This window comes from Topomyia yanbarensis, chromosome 1, assembly GCF_030247195.1.
Source record: "Topomyia yanbarensis strain Yona2022 chromosome 1, ASM3024719v1, whole genome shotgun sequence".
Lineage (NCBI taxonomy): Eukaryota > Metazoa > Arthropoda > Insecta > Diptera > Culicidae > Topomyia > Topomyia yanbarensis.
In genome coordinates this window covers 79,049,922-79,063,610 of record NC_080670.1, presented here as the reverse complement: position 1 = coordinate 79,063,610, position 13,689 = coordinate 79,049,922, and the positions used below count along the sequence as shown (strand labels likewise).

Genomic DNA, 13,689 nt, shown 5'->3' with positions numbered 1-13,689 from the left:
CCGGGTTCTCTTAGAAAGGACTGGGCTGTCTATAAGAGTCGCGATGTCATACCCACATTGCGAACGTTTGGTAGCTTCATGCCACGACTGGTTACAGCCGCAAGCGAAGTATCATTTAATCTGCCAGGCATCAGTATAAATAACAAAAACGAAAGGCGGATAACTAGAGGACATATTCAGAATAACTCGACACTGCCGTCATCTCCTTCCATGGCAAATTCATTCGCTATGAATCGCAAATCGGCTCGAATATGTCCTGTATGCGATCAGGAAGGGCATTGAGTGGCTGAATGTGCAACATTTAATGCGAAGTCTATCGACGAACGTTGGCAATTGGTGCAGCAGAAGGGTTTGTGTCGTATCTGTTTGAACAGCCACGGGAAATGGCCATGTAAGTCATGGTAAGGCTGCAACATAGAGAACTGTGGTCTCAAGCATAATTCCCTCCTTCATCAGTCGTCCTCCAATTTCCACCCAGTTAATGTGTCTTCAACCTTACCAACTCTACAGCAGAATATGTTTCCTGTTTTCCGCATGCTACCCGTTGTCCTACACGGAAAAGAACAAGCCAAGACTATATTCGTTTTCATTGACGAAGGATCCTCACTTACCCTATTGGAGGAAAGTGTAGCGGACCAACTGGGCGCAACCGGAACACTAGAACCGCTGACGCTAAAGAGGACAGGAAACGTTACACGTGAAGAGTCTCACTCACAGAGAGTGCAGCTGAAAATTTCAGGAACATCAAACTCGACTAAATACAAGCTGGTTAATGCCCGCACAGCCAACAACCTGGTTCTACCGTCCCAGACATTAAGGTACCGGGAATTAGCAAAGATGTTTCCTCATTTGCGAGGATTATCGCTTGATGATTATGAATTTGTGCAGCCAAAACTTCTCATCGGTCTAGACAATCTGCATCTTGGTGTTCCACTAAAATTGCGACAAGGTCAGCCTGGAGTTGAATGACACTCCATCGGTTGTTGCTGCAGCATCCCATATCAATCTAATTTTACCAGGCTTTCTGGGGTTAGTAACGACACCCAGTGGTAAGTACCACACTCGATTTGAGTCTGCAGTTAAAAGTTCTTCCTCGCTAGCCTTATGAGCATACCCCTTTTCCTCATAATCTGCTATCAGATTCCTTACAGTTTGCTTTAACTCTGGATCCTTTTGTAGCTTCCTTTCCAGGGACTGTAAACGGCGGACGGCCATGGGGTAGCTGTTTGGGAAGTCGGGGTTATCTATCTTCAACAAGAGGCCAGTCTCAAATCCGGATGCTGTTCGACGTGTAGCTTCCTCCAGTAGCCGTCTAGCTCGCTGATCTTCCTCCGATTCCATGATTTGACCAGGATTATCGACTCCCATGCTTTCCATGGTAAAGTAGTTGCAGCCAAATGTAGACTCGGGTGGGGTATCTTTGGATGTGTACCAAGCGAAACAAATGCATTTAGGAATTTCCATGTCTCTGCTGCCACAGATTATGACCGGATGTTGAACGAGCAACTGCGAGACTACTTTACCATGGAAAGTATGGTAGTCGATAATCCTGGTCAAATCTTGGAATCGGAGGAAGTGTAAGTGTATGTAAACGGTTGCTGCTTTCGTGCTCTCGCTAAATGTTTAGTTTTTGTTCAGTAATCGGACGATTTTTTTGTTTCGAACTATTGTAAAACGTGAAAAACTCGTAGAGTTAACGTTATACTATCATATTCAGCCCGAATAATTGAGAACAAGTTAGAATTTCCATAACTAAATTTGTATCTTCACATCGATTGCTTCTTTTGTTCTGCTGACAATACACGGCTTGCAAGCGCAATTTTTCGTGCTGTTTTGTATCCTTCACCAAACGAACACAATGAATCAAATGGATCAAATATGCGGCAAGTGCAAATCTATATTGGATGTGCGGATTCAACATTCTGTGGTCGTATTGTGTTGTACCACAAGCAATGCACTGAACTCTCAGATGAGGAATTTATGGCATGCAGTAACTCAAACGTAGTGTGGATGTGCGATAGATGTCGTGATCTGATGGAAAACGTTCGTTTTCGAAACTGCATTAACTCAATCGATTCTCTTCAAGAACTGCAAGAAAAAGATCGTGGAAATGAGATTAATGCACTGAAGGCCAGTATTACTCAACTAACTGAATTACTGAACAGCTATAGTGTATTGGCCAAATCGAACCTTTCTCCAGAGTGTGTTAAAACTGCAGATGAAGTAATGGATCCGTAATCGTCTACGTGGGAAAATCAATCTTCTAGTATTCGAGAACAATCAGAAAGCAGATTTAAATTGTTTCTTTCAAACATCGCCAACGATGTCACCGAAAAAGAAGTTTCTGATCTCGTGACCTGCTGCTTGGGACTAAGAAGTGCTCCAACTGTCCGACGACTTGTTTCGGCATGGCAAGATACAACGTCACTGGGATACATTTCGTTCAAAGTAGAGTTAGATGCGAGTGTTAAACTACGGGCTCTTTCTGCTAGAACATGGCCACCAGGAATACGATGTCGTGAATTTCGTGACCGTGCATCTGTTGTTCCATACAAATAAACGAAATGGAAGAAAAAAAATCTGTTGTTCCATGGGCACCAATGCCATATTCTTCACATTTGTAGCATTAGTTAGTTTTCCCGTTGCGTATCAGTACTGCAAATTCGATTGTTGAAAAGTGTATTGTACATGTTGATTCGTCATAGTTGTTGTATAATGTTCAATGTTGTTAGTTTTAAGGAAATTTCAATAAGACTACAAAGTCAGTTGGAAAATAAATAAATAAATAAATAAATAAATAAATAAATAAATAAATAAATAAATAAATAAATAAATAAATAAATAATGGATGTAGCAACATTTGGGTCGACGTGTTCTCCTGCGTCAGCCCAATATGCGAAAAACATCAATGCAGCAGAGTTTGTTGGTAAATATCCTCGTGCCTCAGCCGCTATAGAGCAAAACACTATGTGGACGACTACTTGGATAGTTTTCAGTCCATCCAGGAGGCAATTGAAGTCGTCAATGACGTTAAAAGAGTACATGCCGCAGGCGGTTTCGAGCTGAGAAATTTTTGCTCCAATTCAATAGACGTCTTGCTCGGGATCGGAGAAGCTCCAGCCGAAGGATCAAAATATCTTCTACTGGATAGAAGCGAGGCTACAGAATCAATCCTCGGGATGCGATGGATACCGAAAGATGACGCTTTCACCTACGCGTTCGCGATCCGTAGCTTCTACCAATCTAAGCGGAGAATCACATGACCACTAAGCGGGAGATGCTCAAGGTACTCATGAGCTTGTTCGACCCGCTGGGATTCATCTGTTTTTTCTCATACATGGTAAAATCCTAATGCAAGATATATGGGCATCAGGCTCCGACTGGGATGATCAAATAAACAATGACATCTATCAGCTCTGGAAACGGTGGATAGTTCTCTTCCCTCAACTAGACAGTATACGAATACGTCGTTGCTACTTCGGGTCTCCGTTCCCGAAAGACTTTCGTAATCTGCAGATTCATGTATTTGTAGATGCCAGCGAGGCAGCATACTCGTGCGTTGCCTATTTTCGCCTGCACACCGAAAACGGAATAGAAGTGTCGCTGATCGGTGCTAAATTCAAAGTGGCACCTCTAAAAACACTGACTGCCTCAGACTCGAATTGACGGCGGCAGTTTAAGTTCGCTATTTGGAAGCAATTCCGAGTCATCACACTTACGAAATCCAGCAAAGATTTTTGTGGACCGATTCAACTACCGTTTTGGCATGGATTAAATCAGATCACCGTCGATACAACAAGTTTGTGGAATTTCGAGTAAGTGAAATATTGTCGTTAACCGACCAAAAGGAATGGAGATGGCTCCCATCAAAACTCAAGGCGGCCGATGAAGCCACCAAGTGGAACAGTGGTCCAAATCTGCAATCAGATAGCGCTTGGTTCAAAGGTCAAAGCTTCCTGCGTGAACCGGAATACAGTTGGCCCGAAACAAAAAGTGAATCGACAACGCAAGAGGAATTGCGCCATGTGCACCTTCATAGTAACTCCACACCGTTGATCGATGTCACTCGCTTGAGTTAGTGGACCCGAATGCTTCACACAATTGCATTCGTATTACGCTTCATAAACAACTTGCGTCGTAGAAAACATGGATCGCAGATGCAACTTGATATTCTTCACCGTGACGAGCATAAAACGGTAGAAGAATTACTTTGGAAACTTGCACAGGCAGAAACGTATCCTGAAGAAATCAGTCCGCTCAAACCTACCCAAGGCGAACCAGAAGCAGAGCATGCGGTCGTAGCCAGGTTCAGCCCTATCTACAAAGCCTGGCCGTTCATCGATAAACGAGGGATACCCAGAATGCGCAGTCGAGGCAGTGCAGCCGCATTCGCACCGTTTGAAGCAAAGTATCCGGCTATTCTCCCGAAGAACCACCCGACCACGTTCCTAATTACAGATTGGTACCATCGTCACTTCAGCCACGGTAACCGCAAAACGGTTGTTAACGAAATGCGTCAACGTTTTGAAATTGCCAGACTACGAGTACTAATTTACAAGGTAATCCAAAACTGTAGCTGGTGCCGGATAGCGAAAGCAACCCCAAGAATACCAGCTATAGCCCCACTTCCTTCATTTCGAGTGACACTATTCGTTAGACCGTTCGCCTTTGTCGGATTGGACTATTTCGGCCCGGTTCTCGTGCGGGTGGGTAGAAGCCAAGCGAAGAGATGGATTGCTCTGTTTACTTGTCTCACCGTGAGAGCCGTACACATGGAGGTGGTACACAGCTTGTCTACCGAGTCGTGTATTATGGCAGTGCGACGCTTTGTTGTTCGTCGTGGGCCACCCTCGGAATTTCACACGGATAACGCCACGTGCTTCCAAGGTGCTAGTAGAGAGCTGCAAAATGAAATAGCAGCAAGAAACAGTGCGCTAGCCTCAACGTTCACGAGTGCCTACACCCGCTGGAGATTTATTCCACCTGCAACTCCTCACATGGGAGGGGCTTGGGAACGTCTCGTTCGTTCAGTTAAACAGGCAATAGGATCGATCTTGGACGCACCCCGTAAACCAGACGATGAAACATTAGAGACAATCGTCTGTGAAGCAGAAGCGATGGTGAACTGTCGACCTCTCACATACATTCCGCTCAAGTCGGCAGACCAAGAGGCACTGACGCCCAATCACTTTCTCCTGGGAAGCTCTACTGGTGTCAAGGTCATCCCGACTGAGTACGTGAGTAGTGCTGCTACACTCAGAAGCAGCTGGAAATTAGCCCAGCACATCAGCAACGAGTTCTGGAAAAGATGGATCAAAGAGTATCTCCCGGTGATCACTCGCAGATGCAAGTGGTTCGAAAATCCTAAAGACTAATGAGGTTAGCGACTTAGTATTGGCAGTTGGCGGAGCGGCAAGGAACATCGTTCAGACTACAACAGGTGTGTTAGGACGATCAGTTGTCCAATTGGCGGTTTTGGACGTCGCGAAGAGCAGCGAACCTAACGATAATCCACCAGTTACGTCGGATGATCACCAAGGTTCACGGGTGCGGGAATGTTGCGACGATACTCCCTGTTGAGACAACGCGGCGAGGATCGAGTGCCCCCGTTAGCGAGACTTTCACTGTCTTGGCTGAGCGAAAGACCCGAAACGTCAAATGGTGATGATACAGCAAAATTGAACGTTTTCTCGGGCAGTTACGTTGCTAGTGCACAGTGCTTAATGTACAATTCTAATATTATCGGTACAAGTGCCTCCTTACCTTACCATATTATAAATACCCCATTTCTATAATTTAAATATTCCCTAATAATTATAAATAAGTGTTTTATTGAGAGTGAGTAATTTGAAAAAAAATTAATATTACCTACATACGAAACATAATCTATACTTATTGCTATCTAGGTCTACCTAATTCTATACTTAAACATAATGCCAATTCTTAAGAATTTGTAACGTGAATTATTGGTAAAATATTGGATTCTACTCTACTGTGAGTATAGCTTATAATACACTATAAACTAAGAATATGTTGGAACTTAACCTAACCGCCAAATTAATACTAATAGGGATTGATCTTCACCGCAAATTTGGTTATCTGAAACGACCCAACCTATCGTTCCGGGTTTTCACCAAATTTGTAAGTAAATAATTTCTTTAGCCATAAACCAAAATGTTATCCAAATATATTTGTTGCTTGAAGCATCACAACATAAAATCGCGTGTTTTGCTATTGAGAATTGGAGAAACCCACAATCACAATAGCATTGGGTTGTTTTGATTTTAACAAAGGCAGATGTTGGCTAGGACAACATTGCTGCCCAGCTGGGGCCTGGTTGAAACGCTAACGTTGAATTCATCGTATTAAAACCCCTGTGTGCTAGGTTGTATCCATAGTATCATCTTCCTGCAAGTGTCCATAAGATTCTCATTCTCGGATCGGCAGTAATTAAGAACTTTTAGTTCGGATTGGGTAACTATCCCAAAGAGACTTTTCTCGACAGATCGCAAATTTAGATCCACTGGCTGTTATTATCGTCAGACCCAATGGTGAAGGTCGAGGATGGCCGAATAGTGTGTGCCGCCACACTGGAGTCGTTGGCTCTTTCGTGCTCAATAGAACGCTTGTGTTCTCCAATGCGAACTTCGAATGTTCGCCGGGTTTGATCTATGTATACTGTGTGGCAATCTTTGCAGGGGAACCTAGTAATTAAGGTTACACAAGAAGTCTTTCAGCATGGTACCACTTTTGTATGCAACTTCGTAATAATGGTGTTTTAGGGTTGTTTGAATAGAGATAGTGATTTTGGGGTAAAACGGCAAGCAGATTCAGGTTCCTGTTTTTATTCGGTTCAAACGTTTTCAGACACCACTTCGTTAAATTTGTTTATTTATTGTATCTTCACCTAGGCCCAATGGTGGGTGCTTAACCTAATTACATTTTAGAATAGACATTATTTTTTTGTTTTTATCGAATTCCTTGTCATGTTGAAGTCAAAAGCCGTCGCCACACTGTTAAAACACACTGAAGTCTGGTAACAGCGCTCTGGCACCCATAGTTGGTTCTCCTGAACGGGACTAGCAGAAGAGAGTTATTGCGTAGAGCTCGAACGCGAGCTTGAAGATCCAGGCATCCGAGGATTGTAGGGCAATCCACCCTGGCAGACAGTAAGTCCGAGACGAACAAGGTTCGAGAGCAGTCCCTCCAGATACTTAGAGTATCGAGCTGTATTAACTGACAACGGTTTTCGTAGCTCGGCAGCTGAAATTTATTTTGCCAAGGAAGATGTCGAAGTACAAAGCGTATGAACCGGTGTTGGACGGCCTCGATTCTGTCAACGCCATTCTGGTTGTAGGGGTTCCACACAGGAGAAGAATATTCTAATGTTGAGCGAACCAGCGCGCAATAGAGTGATTTTAAACAGTATACGTCCCTAAAGTTTTTCGCTATGTGGAACATGAACCCAAGCTGTCTTGATGCCTCATCCACAATGGATGATGTATGTGGTTTGAACGTTAGTGCCGAATCCATGATGACTCCGAGATCCTTGTCGTGAGAGTGTCTTGGAATAAATGATAGTTAAACTGAATCGTATGGCGTTTCCGCGTGAACTTAACGATTGAGCATTTACTCGGGTTTGAAACCATTCTGTTTAAATCACACCACGTATTAAAGCTCTCCAGTTCAATCTGAAGAACCTCGGCATCGGTTTTATCCCGCATTTGGCGAAAAAATTTCATGTCGTCGGCGAAAGAAAGGCGTGGTCCTTGTAATTTGATGTTGACGTCATTAAAGTAGAGGAGGAATATCAATGGACCGAGATGGCGTCCTTGTGGGATGCCGGATGTAGCGAAGAATGGTGCAGATAGACAGTCCTATAGTCAGAATAAAATTGAACAAAACGTTTTATAACGTCCAAACGTTTCGACTGTTGTTTTCGGTCTTCAACGGTCGAAACGTTTGGACGTTATAAAACGCTTTGTTCAATTTTATTCTGACTGTAGAGCCGTAAATATTTCCCTAGAACAAAGACATTCGTAAAACACCAAAGATAGACAGTCCTTAATGCTAATTAGGAGTTGTCTTCCATCGAGGTAAGAACAAAGTCAGCGCAGGAGTTGTAAATGAATATCGAGTTTGTCCAGCTTCGCTATTGCGATATCATGATTGATTTTGTCGAAAGCCGCAGATCGGTTTGCAATCCATCAGCGACCCCAAACGAGAGTAGGTTGGTCGTTGTCGATCGATTAGGCATAAAATCGTGTTGGTCATCTGCAATGTAGTGTTTACAGTGAAAGAAAAGAGGGTATAAATTAACTAGCTCCAATAGTTTTGATACAGCACTTAAGCACGAGATTCTTCAATAATTGTCAATGTTCGATTTGTTTCCTTTTCTATGAACTGGAAACATGTGCTCTGCTTCCCAGCAGAAAGGGAAAGTTCCAGTAGTGAATGAAGACTCGCCGAAGTGGTTCAAGGAGCCCACTGATGCACTTTTTGACAAAAATCGAGGGAGCGGATTTGTACTTGCGAATGACTTCTTCTGCCAGAGTATGTAATTGAAGTTGTTTATTCCGGCTTATGTGGTTGCTTAGCTGTGAGACAATCAGTAGTGACCTATAGTACGCCCAAACGGCTGACCTATCGTGCCCCCAAGCGTATGTTTCATGTTGATGTCCGTATTTTTTTCAAAAACAAAAATATCGAAAAATTGCAACAGAAATTTAAAACTGTTTAACTTGGTTGTAGAAGTTTAACTACACTGCTTGCAGCATCGAAATGAATAAATAAAAAATAAAAAAAATCAATCAACTTATTGGTATAAAAACCGGAATTTTCTTGTTATCGTGGTGATTTGCTTAATTTTGACCGTTTTTGAAGTTTTGATGGTTTATGCTTTTAATGATCCATGCATGTCTGCTAACTAGAGGTGTCTCAGATGATAATTCATGACTGCAGGATTTTCACAGTCAAAATCTTCCGCGGAAAGGAATTTTGGGAAATCGTGTCGGGTTGTTTTTTGTGGTCGCCTAAAGAGAATCGCCTCAATATGTACTAGCTTCGAAAGGGCTGCATAAATACATCTAGCTGAATCGATTAGTATGTTGAACCCAACTCTCTTTAAATCCCGTTTATAATTAGTAATTGGAGAATGACAAAAAATCTAAGACAACGTAGACTTTTGAATAACCCCTCGTAGACAAACGTAGACTTTTGCTATACCCCCGTCCCCCCATGTGTCTACCTGGTTTATGAACGGCCCCTAATTATGAAACGGATTGAAAAACTATGCAATCACTTAGTTTACCTCGTCGACATAAACCTGTGCTCTATCCCTCAAGTCGTTGATCACTAAATTGCTAGGATCACGTGTGAATTTAGGTAGCGTAGTTTCATACAAAACAAAACCAGAGTTTTGATTCAACTCCTCAAACGTCATTAAATTGTCGGAGTTTATCGAGGGCGATCCAAGAAATTTCCTAGAGTTTTCAGATAGTATGCAATCCACACTATTCATGATTATTGGCTCGTGTTTCATTTTGGGCGCTCGATCTGGCACTCGTGCTACTGGTAGGTCGATGTACTGTAATGAAGTAATGGTGAATCAACCTATATAAACATTTAAACAATTGTTATACCTGGCTAATAACGTCTCTAAATACGTTGTATTTCATAGTCGGATCACCAGCCTCATCCATTGGTGCATCGTAGTCGTAAGATGTGATATCTGCCATGTATTTACCAAGGCCCCAATTGTTCGCACCAGCCCAAAAACCAAAATTTGTGCCACCGAAATACATATAAAAATTTACATTCCAACCATCATGTAACATTTTATGTAAAGTATTTGCCAAAGGCTCAGCTGGACGTCGTTGATTTGGTTCCTGCCAATGTGTTAACCAGCCAGTGTAAAATTCTGTATTTACGAGAGGTCCTTTCGGTTGAACAGATATAACTTTTGCCTTGTGGTCATCAACTTCTGAGTCTGTCATCAAACCAAAGTCAGTGGTAATAAATACGCCAGGAACTCGTCCACACTCAAGTTCATCACCATAAGGCCTATCCACGGTGAACAGAAGCGCTTTTCCTTCTGTATACTTCTCAGTTTCGTCCTTCAAAAAATTTAAATAAGTTTTATCGCACTTACCAAATGCGCCATATTCATTCTCTATTTGAACCATAATTATTGGACCACCGTTTCCATACATATAACGAGTTAACTTAGACATCAGCTTCTCGTACCAGATATGCACTTCTCGCAAATAATCGGGATCACTCGTCCGCAACTGTATTCCAGGATACTTTGTAAATAACCAGTACGGCAGGCCACCCTATTGAAAAAACATACATTTTAATACATTTTAGTACATGATTGACTATAAACTTATTTGCAAGATGCATCACTAACCCTAGAATCGTCACCAAACTCGCCGTTTCGTTTAACAATATACAAAGAAAGAAAACCAGTTGCCCTCCCACGTGCTAAACATAAAATTGTGATCCCATCTGCCAATTTCTCATCCGATATGAATACAGTATCACCTTTTATAATAGATGTCCTCATAAAGCATTGTATGCCAGTACACATCACCAAATTTGAGGATTCACGGTCATAAACTGCCCTTTTCCACAAGACTGTTAGGCGTTAATAAGTGAATAATAAAGGCAGGCATTGCATGTATCGCTCATATGAGTAAATGCGTCCGGATAATTAGCTACTGCGACAATAAAAACTCACATTTTCACACGAAAAGTTATTGGCATTCACACAACTTCTCCGAATAAATACAACGTGTTATTTCTCCGGATAAAGAAAACCACCGGAGAATGAGCGAATGAGTTTATCATGGTATCCTTTTTGCGGTCGCTGCCTTGCTGTCGCTATTCCAATACACGAAAAAACAAGCCTGTCGTACTTCTTTGCCGCTTTTCTTTGAAATTAAGTGTATGTTTTGATGCTTTCATTGATTTGCACGAAATTAAAATAGTATCATCTTCTCCGGTGGGAAGGAAAAAATCAAATAAACTTTATCCGGAAAATTTATTCTCACGATAGGGTGGTTGCTTTTGTGAAAGTGAATATGGTAACTTGTGTGAAAGAGTGCGTAAACATCATCCGGTTAAATCGTGTGAAATACTTTACTTTTCGTTGAAAACTTTGTGGGCGCCTATTGCTAATCGAAATATCATTCAATATAGTGTGTAGTCATACAGACTATTATTGTTCTGTGATTTTCAGATTTCATTTTGCTGCGGCTAGCTTTATAAGCTTGCCCGCAGTGGAAGACGCAGTGTTATATTGTTCTTTGGTATTGTCCCGCTTCTCCAGCTGTAGTTTAATTTGCCTATAATGAGCGGCCTGTGTGCAAAGTGTACGGGCACGGTGAGTCTCGCCGAAGGCCTTGTTGTATGTCTTTTTTGCGGTGATAAATATCATCAAAAATGTTCCGGGTTAACAAAGGCCATGGTAAATTGGGTGGCTGATAATGCAAGTCTTTGCTACAAGTGTGCGAAGTGTTTATCAGATCAGTCTTCTGGTGTGCAAGATGTCAGTTCGATATCCATTGAGTTGAATAAGAAGATGGAACAATTCGCTTCCATTTCTGAGTCTCTCACTGATGCCCGAAAAAACATCGATGCACAGATAAACATCGCAGTGGAAAACGGAATAGAAAAACTGATCAGGTCTTTCAACAACTCTCTCGAGAGTAAATTGGCTAGCTTGGAAAACAGTGTTGCCAAAAAGTTGGAAGATTTGAAAAGTTGTTTGAATGAAAATGTTAAGCGTGAAATTGAATTAGTTGGAATGAACAGAAAGAGGAATTTTAGTAATAGTAAGGTTCATTTTGAATCTGACGGGAATCCCAGTAGAAAACGAAAAATTTTGACGAATAAAGAAGATGAACCGATGTTAATTGAAATAGACGATGATGGAAATAATGAGGTTTTTGATAAAAATAGTAGAATTACTTACGCGAATGTTTTGTCGGCAGCTACTGGGACGAATAAAATTAGAACCAGAAGTCAAACGAAACGTAAGGCTCGCACAGTCATTGTGATTAAACCAATCGAGCCGTTGCAATCGAGTGACGACACGAGGAATGAATTAAAAAATAAATTAGATCCAAAGGTGCACAAAATTAGCAACTTTAAAAACGGTAAAGATGGCTCGATTATTGTGGAGTGTGCAACTCGGGATAATATTGAATCGGTGAAAGAAAACATTGTAAGCAATCTATGTGAAAAGTATAATGCTGTTATACCGATACCCGGTAAACCGAAGTTGAAAATAATGGGGATGAGTGATCGATATTCTGAGGAAGTTTTCGTTGACTTATTAAAGAATCAGAATGAGGGCATTCCAGTCGATTATGTTATGTTATGTTATGTTGTTGCCAATTTTGAAAATCCACGCTTCAAGTATAACAAATACAATGTTATAATTGAAGTTGATAAGAACACTTATAGCGGCCTGATGTCAGCCCGTACGGTGAACATTGGTTGGGATAGGTGTTCTGTTTTAGAGACCTTTAACGTGCTGTGCTGCTTCAACTGTGGAGAATTTGGTCATAAGAGTACGGGATGCGTTAATAAAGAAACATGCTCCAGATGTAATGGAGCACATAGAACATCTGAATGCTCGTCAACTGATTTTAAATGTGTAAATTGTATAAAAAAGAACAGTGAACGCAAAATGAATTTGGACGTAAACCATGCGGCATTTAGTGAGCAGTGTTCAGTATATCGGAGACTGCTAGAATCGAAACAAAGCAACGTTTTGTTGAGTGAATAGCAACTAACAAACGGGAGGCTGTCTGAAATATTATGTTTAAATATAGCTGGGTTGTCTACAAACTTTGTTGCAATGCGACATCTTGTAGAAAACAAACGTCCATTGTTGGTTTTTCTATCAGAAACACATATTGTTGATGCCGATGCATTTGATCAGTATAGCATTCCGGGTTATAAAGTTGCTTTTTGCCTATCTCATTCCAGACATACCGGTGGAGTTGCTATTTACGCCAAAGAATCGATTAAATTAAACGTTCGGTTAAACGAAGCAGATGATAATAATTGGTTCTTGGGTATATCAGTTGAAAGAGGCATGCAGATGGGAAACTTTGCAGTAGTATACCATTCTCCTAAATCTAGCGATCGACGATTTTTAGAAATTTTAGAAAACTGGTGGGAGAATTTCGTTGATTTAAGCAAACTTAATGTGATTTCGGGCGATTTCAATATTGATTGGCTCAACGATCAAAATTCGAATCAGTTGAAGCAGTTGGCTGAGTTTTTCAATTTCAAGCAAACGGTTAGTGAGTTTACAAGAATTTTCAGACACAGTAGAACATTGATAGATCACGTGTATTCCAATTTTGATGGAGTTTATTCGTATGTAGAGGCCGATTGTAAAATTTCAGATCATGAGACAATTTCAATTTTGCTGGAGAGTGAACCAAACCGTGAGGAGGATAAAGTTAAAATTAAGTGCTGGAAAAGATATTCGAAACAAGCCATGTCTCAACTGGTTTCGAGAAGCCTGGATTTTACGGAATTGAATGGAAATTTGGATAACAAGGCAGCTGTTCTAACTAATGTGTTAAAAGAGTGTACAAATAGTTTAGTTTCTCAAAAGTATATTAATTTAAATAACTCGAACAGCTGGTACTCTTTAGATCTTTTGCG

At 41.3% G+C, this 13,689-nt stretch overlaps 1 protein-coding gene across 1 annotated transcript in view; it reads right to left on the bottom strand.

The window, feature by feature from the left end:
• The window catches only part of LOC131678002 (beta-galactosidase-like), a 275,223-nt gene that overhangs the window by 118,789 nt on the left and 142,745 nt on the right, over positions 1-13,689 (bottom strand). Inside the window, exons 3-4 of the mRNA XM_058958109.1 lie at positions 9,642-10,334; positions 9,311-9,586 (exon numbers count right to left, since the gene is read on the bottom strand). Coding sequence (XP_058814092.1) covers positions 9,311-9,586; positions 9,642-10,334 — 969 coding nt within the window. The remainder of the gene's footprint in view (positions 1-9,310; positions 9,587-9,641; positions 10,335-13,689) is intronic.